General features: G+C 38.2%; 1 protein-coding gene across 1 annotated transcript in view; it reads left to right on the top strand.

The window, feature by feature from the left end:
• Window positions 1-8,180: 8,180 nt before the first annotated feature.
• Window positions 8,181-18,424, top strand: part of ANGPT1 (angiopoietin 1) — a 157,824-nt gene continuing 147,580 nt past the window's right edge. Inside the window, exon 1 of the mRNA XM_008502688.2 lies at window positions 8,181-8,477. Coding sequence (XP_008500910.1) covers window positions 8,181-8,477 — 297 coding nt within the window. The remainder of the gene's footprint in view (window positions 8,478-18,424) is intronic.

Raw genomic sequence — 18,424 nt, 5'->3', positions numbered from 1 at the left:
GACTGCATATTTAAAACTCAAAAATCACAGAGAAACCAAGATTTTTAAAGATTTATATTTTTTCACCAAAGCTGGGCTCCATCAGACCTATCATATGCCCACATAGTCAGAGTGAGCTCATTAGTTCCTGCAGTTTGAACTGAAACACAGTTTTATATTTTTGTCTCCAGGTTCTAGAAGAATGTGACAAGGGGGTGGGTTTTTTTTTGTTTTGTTTCATTTATTTCATTTTGTTACTGGCCAAAAACTTATGCTAAAATGGATGAACTCTGAGACTACTCATGGAGTTCAGTGTGCCCTGTAGCGGGAGGAGCCATTCTTGCTCCTGAAGCTCGACGAGCTGCTGGTCTCTTCCAGGACTCCAGCCACCACACAGCGCTTCCAGGGTAGAAGTGTAGTGGGAAGAGCCTTTCTTGCTCCAGAGGCTCAATGAGCTGCTGGCCTCTCCATGCCTCACACCAGAGTGAGCTGAGGTCTCCTCTGTGGGTGTGTGTCCCACCTTTATTGGCCCCCTGGTCTTGCTCATGCCCAATAGGGGGCCTGTCCTAATCAGACACAGGTGGACTCACACCCACTCACTGGCAATTCGAGGCACCTGGTTTATCTTGTTTCTCTACAGTGCCCATTTATGAAAAATGTAGCAAGAGTGAGAACTGAAAAAACTGCAATACTGAGCTCATGCACTCATAGGATTCTGGTTCATTTCTGATTTGTAATTAAATACATTTCAGAAATATGATTGTCTTCACCACATTTTCCTTTTAACAGGATACCTAAAGCAATTAAGCTTTGAAGGGGAACTCAAAAAAGAATAGCAATGCAAGATCTTAATGCCATGTTTTTCCAGTTTAAAGCTACATCAAAAGATAGGTATTTCACCCACATAACTATTAGCTTGTACAGCTGACGCAGTTTCATTCTTTTTCTTGACTGAATTGCGAAGATGTGTTGTGAAAGGCTAATGCCAGATTCTTTACAGAAACTTGTAGAATGGAGAATCAGAGTAGTCTATGTAGCTTTTTCCTCTTTGTTCATTGTTGAACAGATTACATTTTTTTCAGACCATTTTCCCAGGTCTTTTGAATCACAGGTATTTTCCAAAAGATAGATAAAAGTAATTAGAGCAACATAGAAATTAAAGAGAAAATGTTGCTGTATTTAGTTTCTTCAACAGCATTATATTCAATAAAGTTTATTTCCTGTGGATTATTTTAGCAAAGTCTATGAAAAAAATGAAGCTTGTTTGGTAAATCAGTTGTAAATAGAACAAAGTCAACCTTTGAGGAAAGTAGGAAAGTACAACCTCATAAATGCTATATTCTGGTTATTCTTAGCTAGATTCTTGAGTTCTTGAAGGACATAAATACTGAAAACCAACTGTATTAGTCCCAGCTGGAGAAGATGAAGGAGAATATTCTAGCTCTTACTTAGGTCAGAGAGCAGCCAAGATTGACTTTCTTGGTTGACTAAGGTGTAATTCAGGTTGATGGAAAATGTGGCTGACATGGCTGAACCAGCAGAAGCAATCAAAAGGCTTGTTCATGCCTTACTGTGAATATATATACTCAAAAAGATGAATGTCTGATTCCTTTCTCTCTAAATCAGGATTTAAACCTGGGACTCTCCTCCAAATGCTCTGACCATCCTTGGCAGTAGCATCATTTGCCTTTTCTGCACCTGAGTTGAAAAGAGCAGAGCTACAGAGAGGCCCATGAAGAAAAAACATTCTGATGGTGACAGAAAGACAGCTCACTGGTGCAGGGTGCTCAGGAATGATCTGTAGGTCTCATATTCCTCTGCAGATGGCATAAGGGATTCTGTCACCAGCATGTTGGCTTTTCTGTCTCTAACCATTACATATCTAATGCTTTTAATGTATGGGAATTTTAAGCATTTGATTTAAGACTTTGGTTTCTATTAGGCAGGTAGGCTGCAGCCTTGCAGCACATCACCCGTAGGATGTGCTCTCCAAAGGAGAGATCTTAAGCTACTAACCCATAGTGTCTGAAGAAATATTTTTTTTGCTAGATATTAAACATTTACTAGGATTTAGGATAACCCTTTTTTTTTTTTTTAACACTTGACTGAAGGACTGCAATTTTCCCTTTCCCAGGCAAATCATACTGCCATGGTTCTTGCCTTCATGACCCCAAGAATAGATGCACATATTGTGCAGTACTTGGGGCTACATGTTAAATTAATTCAGAAGTTAAGAGTAATGCACCGATGGGTTGTTGTTTCTCTTCTGTATCTTTCCCTGGTGAGGAATAAGACCTGAGGACAGTCCACAGAATAAACTGTTCAACCAACACTGCTGATTAATCCTTTCCCCAAAACTGCACTTTCCATATGTTTTACAACAGAAGGCACATTCACATGGTGGGGCTAAAAGGCTTGTAGCTATATGAAATGCCTTTCTTTTAAAATTAAAAACCAATTGATTCTTGCTAGGTATTACAGTGGAAGATTACTCCTGTTGGTCCTCTCATCAGCCATTTTAGACTAGGGCATCAATTTTCTGGCTACCTTGTTCACCTACTGTGCATCACTCCTGTTTGATAGGGTTGGAAGAGGATGTTTGAAAATGCCTCAAGTATCCTGAAAGTGTGAAAAATAAGGACAAAAATTACCCTAGGCAGATCCCAAGAGGATGCTGGTTGCATTCCCTTGTTCCCAAAGTGAATAAGAGTAAATTTAACCCAACTAATCTACATGTTTTTCTATACGTAAGATCAAAGATAGGTTATGAATTTCAAGACAAGTTCCGGACAGCTCTCTTAGCTGCTGACACCTTTGGAAAGGGTTTGAGAGGTTCCATTCAGTGGAATTTTGAATTTTCTTTGCCTCAAATGACAATGTGGCAAATGCAATATTTGGGTGTAGAACCACCCTGACTGAAAATGTCAGGTGGAGGCTTTTACCCAGGTGGAGGCAGCAGCCTGGCCAAAGACAGCCCCAGGGCAGGCCACCAACAGCCCCTGGGGTGGGGCGGGGGGACCCTCCTGAGAGGCAAAATTCCTGGAATTTTAGGGGCAACATCCTGAATCAACCTTGGGAGCAGTGGAAAACCCAGTTTATATAAGGAACACCAGAGTGTTTTTATTCATGGTTGCCTACCCACCCACCCTGCACCAGACCTTTACCCCATCTGGATGCCATCCAGCTGGTGATCACCATCCCGAAGAAGAAAGATTGCTGGATGCCTCTGGATGCGTGGGTGGTGATATCCCTCTCTTTCTCTCTGTCATTCTTTCTCCCTCTCATTCTTTTCTCTCCCCTCTCTCTCTCTTTATCTCTCTCTCACTTTTGCCATGCAACATATTTTTCATATCTTCACAGGGCTATATGACTTTGCCCATGTCATTTGTCAATAAAATAAATAAATATTTATAATAAATATTTTAATAATATAAGAAATAATCCAAAATAATGGAATAAGTATTGTAATAAATAAAACTTTATGCTTGCACTTGATCCTTAGTGGTTAGACTTTGTTTTTGCGTATCCAGAATTTTAAGTTACATTGAACCATAAGAGGGTCTGATAAAACTTTTGCCCTGAGAAGCCTCACAGACTCTGTATGAGACAAAAGTTAGACAAGTCATTCGCCATAAACAGCAGCTCAGATGTGTCTGTGGTAAACCACCATGGTCTCCTAAGAGCTGCTGCTTTTCACCACTCTGTTAATGTTCCCAGCTGTTTACTTCTTCTCAGGTGTGAAATCAAATTCCAAGAGAGTCAGGCTGGGCTGAAGAGAGGCTTACAGCCCATCTCTGTGTTCTTTTCAAGGAAGGATCTGGCAAGAAGTGCTCCATGGGATCATACCTTAAATATGCAGATGTAAATATACAAACATCAGTCCTGAAGACTAATTTATTTGAGGTGACTACTTGCTTGCTCCCAGGAGAGTAATAATAGAAAGCACACAGGTAGTGTGGGAAAGTGTTACTGTACCTTAAGTCTTCCCCTTCATCTGCTCTCAATACCTTCTGGATCCTGTGCAATCAGGAAATTCTCCTGCATCCCCTTCTGGTCGCAGCACTATGGTAAATTGGGACCAAAGTCATTGGATAAACATTAGCACAGAACCAGGCAGTCTTGGCACTTCAGATCTCATTTTATTAATTAAAATTTGTATATGTAAAATTAGATTATTTGGAAAGTGCTACATTAAGAATAAACGCTTTGTGTCCCACTGTATAACATTGGTTTACCTAAAAAAAAAATCCTGCTGCTTCTACCTATACTTAGAGACCATTCATCAGTGACTTCTCTTAGACACTGAGGGAGTTGGAGCAACTCCAGTTACAGTATGTGACATGATGAAATCTTATTGCAACTCATCTGCAGCAATAACACATATTGCAGAAAAAATGTAAAGAAACAGAAATAGATTTTGGTTTCCTAGAATATGTATTTGAACTCTGAGCATGCATATCATTCTGTGACAAAAGCCATTAGATTATTTTAATTGTAGATACGTGGGAACTGATACCATATGAATGTAACTTTTCCTGAATATTGAATTACCATTTATTTTGCCTTGTAGGATCGAAAACAAAATGAGCTACAGAATTTTCTGTAGCTAATAGATAAACAATTTATATGAGACGTTGCATGGTGTGGGAAGGAAGCGTCTGGATCCATCCATTCCCTGTTACACTGAAGGAAGAGTTCAGGGAATACAAAACTAGTCCTTGTGTTGGAGGAAGTGGTCTTAGGAGAATAAAAGTCTTAAACACATCCATGCCCCTCTTTTTCTGGCTGAGCCACTGACTTTCTGTGCATTGTCCTGGAGAAATAATTTAGCTTAAAGCTTATAGTATATAAAGCAAGGATCTGCAGAAATGCCCATGGTGACTTTGATTGAGCTTTGAGAACTATTTTATTTTCTCACCTCACTGAAATTTTCAGGTCCTAAAAATCTGGGACAGGTCACATAGATCACATGGTACTGTAACAGTAAACTGTACATTTATCAAATCTTGAGGCAAGATACTTTGGGGTGTTTTTTTGTTGGTTGGTTGTTGTTTTTTTTTCTCAAGAGAAAGCAAATCCCAAGATAAGAATAGGGTATTTTAGAAAATATAACCTCTTCTTATTTCTGAACCTCCTTTCCTTAGATAAAATGGAATTCCATAGAATTCCAAGAGTGCAAACTGAACCTGGTCTGGACAGTTCAATGTCCATGTCAAAATGACTTTTCTATGTGTTTAGGGGAAGAGCAAAATTACCTTGATGATCCCTGCATCTCAGGATTGGGAGTGTCTGTGCTTCTAGCTAGGGGCCCTGGTGACTAGCTCAGGCCCTGGTATCAGCAGGACCAGCCCCAAAACTTGCTGAGTTTCAATTCTGCTCATAGAGCTGCTGCCATTTCAGCAACAGCTGAGTCCTTGCACAGATTTAAATGCACCCCTTTCTCTGTCTCCCTTTGGGTTAGGAAGGCTGCAAACTGGGAGTGGCAGAATGATTCCTGGGCTTTCCCCAGGCTCCTGCCATCCCCTCCTCTCTCTTCCTAAGACTAACTGTGGCTGGGCACAGATGTCTCAGATGCACAGCACAGATGTGGCAGTACAGAGTCACTGAGTGGCTGGGGCGACTTGTTTCTCTCTAGAAATGAAGCCTACTCTGCAGGATGCTGAAAGATTATGCTCTGGCTGCTGCATGTCCCTGCTACATCTCCTCACTGTGGCATCTGCCAGCTGTATGCTGCTCATGAGCCTTCAGTTTAGGGCCTGTGGTCAGAGATCAATCTGGCATTGAGAAGCAGGTGCTGGGGCAAGGAACTAAGATGGAGACAAATGAGCAAATACTGATAATGTCTGATAATTCTGTGCTCTTTTTGAATGTCCTCATGGCTGTTACTCCTCAGGAAGAAGGGGAGAGAAGGGGAAGGACAAGTCATCTTAAACCAGTGGGAAGGGGCTATGCAATAGCAACAAAGAGAACAAATAGAACAAGAGAACTTGAGTCTTTTCTCATCTGAAAAACATATTACTCACTTTTCCATGTTTGCATGAGAGTAAGTCCATTAAATACCCTGAAGAAAGTGAATGAGGCATTTGTGTGAACAACAGCATTTTAAAATATGAACTCAAAATCTAGGAACCTTTTGTACACCCACATTTGTTATACTCCTTTTAGCTGCTCTGAGGCCCATTCATAAAGTTCTCTTTTTTTTAATTTAAAAAAATAGCATATATTGTTATCATGTTTGTGCTCTGGAATTTTTGTTTTGCCTCACAGGGAATAGGTGGTTTTATGCTAACCCTTAAGCTCTATCTCTGATCCTATGCTTGTCTTCCTGACTGAAGCTCTCTGCTCTTATGTGAGCAAATATCTTGCAACTACATTTCACAATAATGGCAAAGACAGTGTAATAAACCACAGCAGAATTAATTCTGGTGATGGTGGAGAACTATGAGAAATGCTGTATGACAGCAAAAAAACCAAGCTATTAGATGATTTTCTGAGGAAAAAATAAAAATTAAAAAAAAAAAAAAAGGTGGGCTCCGAGGTGATTCTGATTTTGCTGAAAGCAACAATAGCATCATATTTTGGTCTTCAATTTGTATTCTTTCTTTTTTTCCTCTCTCTATATTGGACACATAGATATTTTAAATTAAAATAAGACTTTCTTATTCCTCTGTATTATTGTAGGGGATATTTCTTATTGGTTCAAATGCAGTGGTTTCTTTCCATATTCAAGATGAAAAACCTGTGCCCCCAGTTTTGAGCAGGAATAGTTTCTTTAGGAACAGGTCAGATGCCTGGCTAAATATTCCTGGCAGTTCTTCTAGATGAAACTGTAGCTTTTTTTAAAAATTGTGTTTTTTACAGTGGTGCACTATTGCCACTTAGAAGATTACTTAATTTCACAGGAAGGAATGTGAAAAGTGGTCTGCATGGAATCTGGCCGATATGTATGTAATAACAACAAATGCTATAACTTGGATCCACTTTCCTCTGAATTTCAGAAATAGTCCAATAATTTTTCTAATCTATGAATTTTTTATCTGCCTCTAGCAAATTTAAGAGACATTATTTAAGTATAAGATAGATTCTTGAATAGTTACCATATTTTTTTTTCTGAGGAAATTGCCCCAAAGAAATTATCTCCATATAATGAGGGATTCCTGTATAGCCCATGCATATTGGAAGAAGGGTTTTACATGTGATAATTATGAAGCAGTACAGGAAACAATCTGCAGTATTTCATCCACCATCCTCACTGTCATATAATTAGTTAGCTTAGTTCTTATGCCAAACAGAGACAATTAGTATCCCTCTGAAGTGCCTTTTGCCATTACTATTTGGCAGCCTTAAGTTCATTAAATGCTGTTAATCAGGTCTCTTCAAACACTGCTAAAGAAACAGTTTTCTCAGAAAAGTAGCTAAAGCACGTGAGGGTTAAACGTAACTTTTTTCCGGCAAGTGTCATTCGCCTGACTTAGAATTCTTTAATAGGTACTGAGCAGCACAGAGCTGAAAGCATTTTTAATTTCAGTGCTTTGTATATTTACTGAGGGATTACAACAAACTTCTACACTTTATCTACATTTTAATAGGTCAGTGTGAACATATGAAGTGTATTAAGGTGGACTGCCTTCCTTATTAAACTTCTGTGAATTTGTCAAAAGCCCTTAGCAGTTGTGTGCAACAGGGGCTGGAAAGCCATGCATGATTGAGGTCATGCATCCAGCCAGTTTGTAAGATGATCCCTCTGTACTGAGCCATCAGCCATCCTCAGCATAGGGGCGCACTCATACACGCATTCCTGTCAAGTCATCTTGTGAAAGGCTGTCTGCTTCCAGCTTGGCTTGAAAGTGCAACCTTAATAAAACTCACTGAAGTCTGAGAGAAAATAGCAGTTCTGCAGCAGATAGTGTAGGGGAAAGAGACTGGGATATGCATATGCAGCTGACTAAAGCAGGCTACATGCTGGACTGTAAGCAAGAGGAAACAATAAATCTTAACTACTATGCAATAAATATTCCCTATTTTAACTAAGGAAGCTGTCCTCATAGTGAAATTAAAGCAATAACAGTTTATCCAATCTTAAATACTAAAGTGCGCTTCTCCAGTCCTTTTTCCAAAGACTTGAAGGGAAATTGAGAACATATTGAAAGAAAGAGGAAGAAAAAGTTTTTCTTGCAGTAGGAAAGGAAAGTAATAACAACATGTCAGTGTTCCTTTCCTTTGCTTTCCTGGCAGCAATTCTTGCTCATATAGGCTGTAGCAACCAGCGCCGGGGTCCGGAAGCCAGCGGGAGAAGATTCAACCGGATTCAGCACGGGCAGTGCACCTACACTTTCATTCTGCCAGAACAAGATGGGAACTGTCGTGAGAGCACGACAGACCAGTACAACACAAATGCTCTTCAAAGAGATGCTCCTCACGTGGAACAGGATTTCTCTTCCCAGAAACTGCAACATCTGGAACATGTGATGGAAAATTACACCCAGTGGCTGCAAAAAGTAAGTGTTTCTCTTTTTTTTTTTTTTAATTTCTCATTAAATGAATTTTTGGGGTGATGCTTATGCTGTTCAAAGTTTTCCTTAGTTTCTGTGAGAACTGGTGTCATAAGGACTGATCTGGTTTGTGACTGTGTAGAGGAGAAATGTTTCAGCCAGAGTGCACCCTTAGTGACATTGCTCTTGGGAGAGGAATTTTCTTCATGTTACTGAAAGATGCAACTTTTTAAAGCTTTATCTCAAGAGACTCTGGATATTTCTGAGCCAGGGAACACAAAAATCCCCCAGAGACCTTAATGACAAAACTTTCTGAGTATTTCTATAAACTGCTTGCAGTTAACAGCTTCAGATCAGATGCCATAGAGGATACCTGCTACTCTGACAGCAAAAGGGAACGTTTTAACAAATTGGTGCTTTAAGGCACTGGGTTAAGAATGCCATTGTTCCTCCATAAGTAGATCCTGTAGCACTATTCCACTCAGTTAATTACTGGAAAGAAAGAAAAAAATTATACAGGCATTCACACTCCTAAGACATGCAGTAAAACTTTTTAACTGTGTAGATTACACTGACTTGAAACAGCCTGTTTTAATTTGTGTGTATATATGTGCATTCTTTCATAGAAAGGAAAAACTGGGTTTGAAGGTGTTGCAGTAAGTTAGCAGAAGTAATTGTTTTTAAGAATTTGTTCAATAACTCTAAACTTCTAGTGAACTCTTCAGTATTTTATTCATGAGCTAAAGTTTGGTCCTGAAAAGACTTAAATATGTGAATAATTTCCCTCATATGAGCAGCCCCATTCACCTTAACAGGATTACTCACTTGTGCAAAATGATGTACCTTGCAGCATCTTGTCCATGACTTGGTAATGAAAATGCCTTGAGATAGCTGATCGGTAAAAACAGATAAAAAATTAGTATTTGTATATAATTATGTGTAACTTTCCCATTCTTGCACTGGAATTTTTACCTGGCAAAACTTAGAAAACTGAGCAGTTGAGTGATGTAACTAGTCATGTAAGATGGCACAAAAAAATTGCTGCATGTAGCCAATTAAGAGATATATGATTTATCTGTAACACAAGTTCATACTAAGAATGGACATCAACAAAAATCTAGTGATGAATCTACTTGGTGAGCTAAACCTTTGTATTAGCATAGTTACTACACTACCTCTCTCATTTACAAGTTTTGTTTCATTCAGACAGTATACAGGTCAGAAACACATTAAAGTGTGTATGCAGCTATCCCCATTCCTCTAACCCTACTAAAATATTTACAGAATTTCGTGATCTCTTGGTAAATTAATTGTGTTGTTTGCAAATCTGTCTTTATCAAGAGAGAAAGACTCTGTCCAGTACACATGTGACTTTAAAACAAAATATAACCGAGTATTTCTTTTTCAGACTACTTTTGTCATTTTTTAATATGTTGGTCTGCTTTGGGGAATATAAGGCTGGAAATGCAGGGATGCAGGGATGTCTTTTGTAGAGGAAAGGATTTCTTAAGAAATTATTTAACTGTACCTTGAGAGGCTGAGGTAAGCACTAAAAAGAGGAAAGTTGTTATCTGTGTTTTTGGCCACATGATTTTACTAGAGGAAATTGCCTGCTGAATCATGCTTAGAAGACTTTACTTATTCTGTGTTTGTCCACTAGAGACTGAGCTAAGATCACTATTTCACTGTGAACTGAAAGCGAAGAAATATGAGTCTCTGGAGGGTGAATGTTTGAGTTAGGGTTAGCCCTCTCACACTTTGGAGGGAAGCGATTAAGCAGGTAGAAAGCCCAATGAAAAGGGTTTATATGTGAGGGCTGCTTTCTGCAGTGATTGTAAAACTGGCTATGGGCAGAACCACCCCCTTCCCATCGTCTCCTTCCCATCCCCCAGCCCTCTGCTCTCAAGGGTTTACATAAAACTGGGATTGTGCACGTATCCCCCATGTGTCAGCTTGGAATGAAAGGACCCATTCCCCTGTGTGAGGGAGTATGGCTCACTCTGAACAAATGAGGCTGATGCAGCTCCATTATAGCATCTCTGAATACTGAATTTGCTTTGTTGCTGTTGCCATTACAAAGCACCTCAGCCATATCTCATTTCCTTTCAAAACAAGCACAACACTTAAGTGTAATGAATATGCTATGCAGATACCTTGAGCTTCATTTTTTAGACTCTGAATTGATTTTCCTCCCTGGATTTTTAAAATCAGGTACAACTGCTGCTGCACTAAGAGGCATTTTACAGTGCACCTGCTGTGAACAAAGTGAAGAATAATTAATGGTTATAAGTCTGTGACAGAAAGTGAATAGTTTTACTAAGAAATGAAAGAAACAGTGTTTCAGAATTTGAGATATTCTGACTTATAAAGAGGAAGTATGCTTATTACTTCAGGTAATATATGGAACTGTAAGTAAAATTGTATATAGGCAATGTTTGGCAGGGTGAATAATTTTCTCAGCTCAAATACTAGCCTGCAGTACTGGAAGGGAACATATTAAGAAAGTTTGTAAGAATCATGTTTTTCTTAAGTCTGTAGGACTTGAATAAAAAAGGTTTTTCTTAGTATCTAAATTAGCAGGTTTCTAGAAGCAAAACAAGCATGGTTTGGTTTGGTTTGTTTTTAAAAAGGCAATTTTATTTTTTAATGCTTAAAACCAAAAGTATTTCTTTTGACCTCCAAGCTTGATTGAAAATAAAAATCCACTGTCTTGTGGAGCAAATTACAGGCAATTAAATCCCAGCCTTGTCCATTAACATTTGCATATCTGTAATCAGTGTAAGTGGAATTGGTTGGCAAATCAGGGAGATGGCAAAACACTGCACAGGAACTACTCAGAAGAAGATGACTTGGTAAACATTTTTAGAGATTTTCCTAGAACTGTTTATTTTAACACCAGCTAACTTTCCCTGTTGTTTAACCTTGGGTTTCATTTCTGCAATATGTTTATACTAATAGTTCAAAACAAACAGTTCATCACATTTTCCTTCTTGCAGTAACTGACTGGCACACGTGACACTGTTTGGTATTTAATTGCAGTGGCTAAGTATTGCCAAAGAGGAGTTACATGAAATGTTATCATCATGTCTTGCTTGTCTAACTTTATGTTAACTTGCTGAACTTACTAAGTATGCATTCAGGATAGCTACAGGGATGAGTGTTTCAGATACTTATCCTTCAGTCCAAATAGTAGTAACTGTTATTGCAGTAATAAATGAGTTCTACATGATCCAGTCTCTCTTTTTCTTTTTTTTTTCCTAGCAGAATGCCATAATTTTTTATAAAATGAATGCTTAATAATAGTCTCCTATGAGCCACTAACACAGACATACACGTCCAAGTTGAAAGTGAACCACCATTATTCTGGTCAAACACTATCCAAACACAGATTTATTTTTTTTTTCCTTTTCTCTTCAAATATTGATGGTTTAAACTTACATGGCACTACACTTAAACCAAATAAACCGGCTTCAATTCACTTTCCTTTCCCTTCAAAGTGCCAGTGCTGCCACAAGCTATTAGAGAATTAGTATAGGATGATGAGCTGCATTCAGTCATTAAAGAAAGAAAATATGAGAAATTTTTCTGGAGTATTGGTAGTTATTTGATGGTCTACTTTAAAGTTGATTCTTACCTTGGCTTTGATAAATTATTTGACTATGGCATTCTCTGTATTCTTGGGTACTTTCCTTATTATGCAGAAGTAACATCTCAAGTGCTCACTTGGGTTTTAAAGATGTCAGGAATCTAAGTTTTAAGGGCCACCAGTCATTGTATAGAAGAAAGTGGCCTTGAAAAAGACTGATGTACACTCACTGTGTGCAGGGTTTCTATGGGAAGTCTGCCCCTCTCTTCTGCCTACCAGCAAGGTCTGACACTGAAATTAAATAGTTAGAATACGCTTATGTGTGGCTGGATTATGGCTTAATTTTTTTTTTTTGTTGGTTTGCTGAAGATAGAAAAATTCCTTACATGTCACTCTTCCTGTGAAGCTGTGTGAAGGTGTGACAGAGCCTGCCCTGAAGAGGACAGAGCTAAGGAGCTGTCATAATGTTCTATGAGGCAAATCAATATTAATAAATATGGAGGTGGCCAATATAAAGATGGTGTGGAAAATTCTGTCACATTAAGAAACTAATTTTCCCTAATTTAAATATTACAAGAATTAGTAAAAATTTCATTTTATTTATAGGTGTGTATATATATATATATATATATATATATATGCATTTTGTAATGCAACTTGTGACCCTAAAGTCTACATACTATTTGAATGTGAAATGCAACAAGGAGATCCACGATGACCTGTTAATTTTAACAAATAAAACCATTAGATTTGGAATCTGCCATTTGGTTTGTATAAGCAGTGCTAACACTGGTGTGAAAGGAATGACTTTTCAGTAAATCTTTAATTTTTAAGGAGGAGGAGGATTAAAAGGAAACATTGAGAAACTTTCAACTAAAACTGGCCTCAAACCTGTTATTTGGCAACCATCTTGAACCTGGATTTCTTATCTAGACTCAATTTCTTTTGAAGTCAATGAATTCTCATATCCAAAGCAGAGCTTCATCCTAGTGACATTTGAAGTGCAGCTTCCACACACAAGCTGTGAAACAAATGGTGCAAATCAAATTAGTGGGATTACTTACATAGTTTCTAATACTCAGTGTATAAGTGTATATAAAAGCCAGATTTAAGGAGTAATAATACGTTCACAGAAACAAACTGATTGTAAGAAAATTCAAATATGAGTGTAAAACCAAAATTGCTCCTTTGTCTCTAAAAAAATTCTTTGCCAATACTATGGCTTCATTTTAAGATCCCTTCAAACAGATCATTCTATGACTCTATGATGTGTTGCTGAAATCCTTGAGATATTTTGAGGTGTCCACAAGAAAGAAACAAGATTTCAAACATGTAAATACCTGAAAGCTTTACATTGTTGGGGGATAATCTATTTGGCAATTTTTTAAAAAAAGCAGAAGAATCAAAGAAGTAGACTGAAGGACATTCTCACATATTGCAGGAAATTACTTTAAAAAATATTTCCCATGCTTGGGCAGAAGGCTTTATCACAATGTGCAGTGGAACCTGAATGTGTTTACTTTCAGTGATGACAGCTGTAATTAGGATCTTTTTGGTAACAATAAAATATTACATTTATTAGTCATCAGAACTGTCCAACCAACATGCCCAGTGGGAGATCTCATTTGGAGCACTGAGAACATTTGTAAATGAAATTGATATAAAGTAAATGGTGTGTCATTATGAGGGTGCTGAGAACTCGTCGTTCCCATTCTCTTCTGTGGTTTGGAAGCAAACTTTACTTCACAGTGCTGGGTGCCTTAGAAGAAAATCAGCCAATGTGGGAAAAGTATAAAGCTGAGTATTTTAGGTCTGCATCATTCCACCCAGACTTCTGGACAAAGCCCAGAGATATCCAAGCTGGGTTTTTCTTTACTCTGGGGAATTTCTCAGTGCTGGTTCAGGACACAGTAGCAAGCCCAGAGGAAGAGCCACACATCTGAATGGTCCTGTGGAAGTTGTGCTTCTCTTCATTGACTCCAGGGAAATCCTGTGCATCTTGCTTGCTGATGTAAATGTGTCAGTTAACTGAAATGGATTTAAGCTTTACTTTTTAAGCTGTAGCATAGATTTCCCTTGTGACTGCAAGGAAATCATAAACTTTAAGTATTCCTGTTTCTGTCTTCTAACACAGATATAGTACTACTCAATTTCATAAGGCTGTTGGGAAGCTTAATACATTTTTTTGTGTTACAGTCTTTCTAGCAGAAGTTAGTTTGTGCTAGTAACAGTTTACATATGATAATAATACTTTCAATGTTTACAGAAAAATGTGAAATTTTAAAGATCTTTGGAAGGAAACCAGTTTTAAAAGTAGTGAAAAAATAAGCAGATAAAGGTAATAAATGTAGAATCATGGAATTTTCAGGATTGGAAGGAACCTTTAAGCTCATCTAGTTCCAACCCCCCTGCCATGGGCAGGGACACCTCCCACTAGATCAAGTTGCTCAGAGCCCCGTCCAGCCTGGACTTAAAAACTTCCAGGGATGGGGCTTCCACCACCTCTCTGGGCAACCTGTCCCTCATGGTGAAGAACTTCTTCCTAACTTATAATCTAAATCTACTCTCCTGTAGTTTGAACCCATTCCCCCCAGTCCTATCACTACCTGACATCCTAAAAAGTCCAATCACCAGCTTTCTTTTAGGCCCCCTGCAGATATTGGAAGACTGCAATAAGCTCTCCTCAGAGCCTTTTCCTCTCCCGACTGAATAACCCCAACTCTCTGTCTGCACAGGAGTTCTCCAGCCCTCTGATCATCTGAATGGGCCTTCTCTGGACATGCTCCAGTATGTCCATATCCCTCCTGTAAAAGGGGCTCCAGAAAGGGATGCAGCAGAGATTTCACAAGAGCAGAGTAAAAGGGGAGAATCACCTCCCTTAACCTGCTGGCCACATTTCTCTTGATGCAGCCAAGGATACATTTAGCTTTCTGGGCTGCAAGTGTACACTGATGGCTCATGTTGAGCTTCTCATCCACCAACATCCCCAAGTCCTTTTCCTCAGGGCTGCTGTTAAGCCAGGGACTACCCAGTCTGTATCAGTGCTTGATATTGCCTGGACCCAGATGCAGGACCTTGAACTCGGTCTTGTTGAACTTCACGAGGCTGGCATGGGCCCACCTCTCCAGCCTGTCAAGGTCCCTCTGGATGGCATTCAGATATGATGCTATAATTGTAAGCACATTTTGCAGGTTGCGGTTGAGTAAATACATACCCTGCTAACAGAGAGAGTGGCCCTCATCCTTTCATTGTGCTTAAAACCCGTTAAGCAGCTGCTGCTCCAACCTGTATGATAAATAGGATGCTTCAACCTAAGATGAATAGGACTGTATCTTAGTCTTGTACAGATTCTTAGGAAGACCAGTGAGGACTAGTTTTTCAGATCTATTGTTACCAGCACCTTTTAATAAATTTGTCATTATCAAAATTACCTTATCTTCAGCACCAGCAGCCCAGGTGTCTTGAACAAACAGCTCTGGTGTCAAAGTCTTCTCAGTATCATGAGCACTTCCTCTCTTGTTTAGAGGGTTGAAGTGTGATCAGGAAAAGGAAATTGAAAGTGTCATATTTCAAAGGAAGAGTTCTTTTTCTTATGAAACAAACTGTACTTTAACACAAAGTTATTCTTATATAACCACATGTGCATATTTTAGGCTGTTATAAAACACCAGGCTGATGAATATTCACTTGGAAGGGTAACTTAGAAATGCCATAAATTGTTGCACATTTGAGCTACTTTCTCACTAATGTTCCTGCACAAAAATCAAGTTTCATTTTCCATTACCTTAGGAATTGGGTTGTCTAAAATGGCATAAATCACTCCTAAACTGGTATTAGAAGTCTATCCAGGACTTTTTAATTATCCATGTTTAAAACTGATGCAAGTCAAACTAGTGGAACTTTCTTGCTGATGAACATGGTTTAAGCACTGGACTTGGTAGAACTACATTAATTGTTGGTTGAGTTGGGTTGTGGTTGGATTTGATCATCTTTCCAATCAGAATGATTGTGTGATTCTGTCTAAAGAAGACCTAACAGTGGGACTACACTCAACAAACATATGAATGATTGGCCAGATGGTCAAACATGGCCAGATGGAAAGATGCTCAAGTTGAACTATTCTACATTTCTAAAAATATTTTTATTTCAGAAATAAAATAAAAGAAACAAGGAAAAAAAAAAGGATTAAGATTATTCTATAGTCCCTCAGAGGAAGTCATATTGAAAATCAGTTTTCTAGGCCATAGTTACATGATTGAAAAAAATTCTTATACTCCCTTGCCAAGCTTTTAGAAGCACAAATTAAAAAAAAAATCTAACAAGAAAATGGTAATAATGAGAAAAATATGTTAGTTTTATGGTAGAGTCGGTGTGTCTTTAGCAAAGGTACTTTAAAGGTCTGTTGTAGGGTTGTACCTGGACAATCATATGATATGTACTAATATTCCCATCATAAAAGAGAGAGAGGAATAGGCTGAAAGTGTAGATAGGATCTGGCACTTGGAAAATCTGAGCTGAAGATCCATGAGTAAAAAGTGACTGATCAAAATTCTGTAAAAAGTCTGCAGAATTCCTTTCCCTCACACCAGTGCATGACTGAAAGCATATACCTATGTGCATATACACACATATCCATTTAGATTTTTGGAGTTTCCTCTGTTAAGGTACGTGGAAATCTGTTTCTAAGTATTGTATTTTAAATACATTTTTGTGTTTTATACCTAATTGCCTCCTGCTGATCTGTCATTCTCTTGCAATTGAAATGTTGGCCTGAAAAAATAGAAGAGTTGGAAGCAAGAGGAAACCCTGTGTATTGTACATGCATTAATTTTATGTGAATGAGTCCCCATAACATGATGACAATAAATTATAAGTGTGCCTTTGCTTTTGTCCTTTCCAGAATATATATGAATTTCCATATATTCTGGAAATAATATTTGACTCCCCATCCCATATGCATTTCTGTCCTTACCTATGTTTCAAGACAAACCTGATTGTGCTTTGTGCATGCATGGCATCTGCTTCTTTAATAGGACTTGGCATAACTATATAGTTATAAATTTTCAGCACGTCTGCTTGGAATTTTTATTTGTTGGAGTAAATTCATGCCATTTGTCATGCTTTGTCTATTTGTCTGGTTGCAAATAATGTACTAGGAGTTCCTTCTGCAATAGGAATATATGGGAACAAGAAAATTCCACTTGTTCAGTTAGCAGAGCTGCCTTCTAACTTCGTTCTGCCTGAGGATTTGCGTCCTGTTATTCTTTCTGTTATTCTGTCTCCTCCTTCTGTACCAAGTAGGAAAATAGGCCTGAGAGATTACCCTAGAGACAGAATAAACTCTGAGCATCCGTGCCAGGAAATTAAGGCAATAATAGAGCATTTTGTGGGAGAAAATTGGAAGGAGAACCAGCAGATGACCTTAGAAGGTAACTTGTCTGGTTTTGACAGCATAGCTTCTTTCACACCAGAGCACAGTTGGTCAGATTGGTGCTAATCAATTCTGAATCTAGAAACTATTTCTGCAGCAGGCTGAAATGGAATCTGTAGACTGATCCTGCCTTCTTTCACATCTAAACTTCCTTTAAAGGCTGCCTGTGTGCAAGAGGATTTTCTTGAAAGATAATATCTGTGTTATGAAACTTCTCTTAGGCATAACTGTTCAACAGGCCAGACTTTTAGTTTCCTCATCCGTGATCCACACCAGGCTAAATCTGCAAAGGCAACTTGCATGATTTCAAAGAGAAACATTACTGGTGTCATTTGAGTGCTCCTGCCATTTTTTTACAGTTCTTTATGGTTACAACAAACTTCAAATCATTAAGAAAGGCTCTCCAGCTTTCAAAGGGGGGTTCATACTTTCTGACTATAGGTGAAAAAAAACCTGATTCTTGATGTGTAAATTTAGTATTTACCTTGATATTTGACCTTTAGTGTAATCTAAATACACAGAATGCATTTTAAAACCCCTTAGAAATCAAGGGAGCAGTCCAAGCATAATCTCTAGAGATGCTTTTGCATTTATCTTCATGGTTATGGTAGACTTGCCTGCACTTTGGAGCATATTATTTATGAATGTTTTAAAATTGTCAGCTTATGCTTATAAAAGTTTATTTTTCTTTCTGAATCTCTTGTCTCCAAATATGGTCTTGCATAGTGGAGATTTAGAGAAAAAATAACGTAGCTTTTATTAAATTATTATTTTGAATTATTGTTTTTTTCCTAAGCATTTATTGAATGAATTTTCAATTTGAATTATACAACCTATTTAATTATGCTTCTTTCACTTTTGTATGTTCAACTTTGAATAGATTTAGCAGTACTTATCGTCTGTGAGTTTTAGTTGTCATGCAGAAGTCTTTTGCTG

The sequence above is a fragment of the Calypte anna genome, chromosome 2 (assembly GCF_003957555.1).
Source record: "Calypte anna isolate BGI_N300 chromosome 2, bCalAnn1_v1.p, whole genome shotgun sequence".
In the NCBI taxonomy this organism is placed as follows: Eukaryota; Metazoa; Chordata; class Aves; order Apodiformes; family Trochilidae; genus Calypte; species Calypte anna.
The sequence above is the reverse complement of the archived record's forward strand: the minus strand, read 5'-3'. Positions and strand labels throughout refer to the sequence as shown.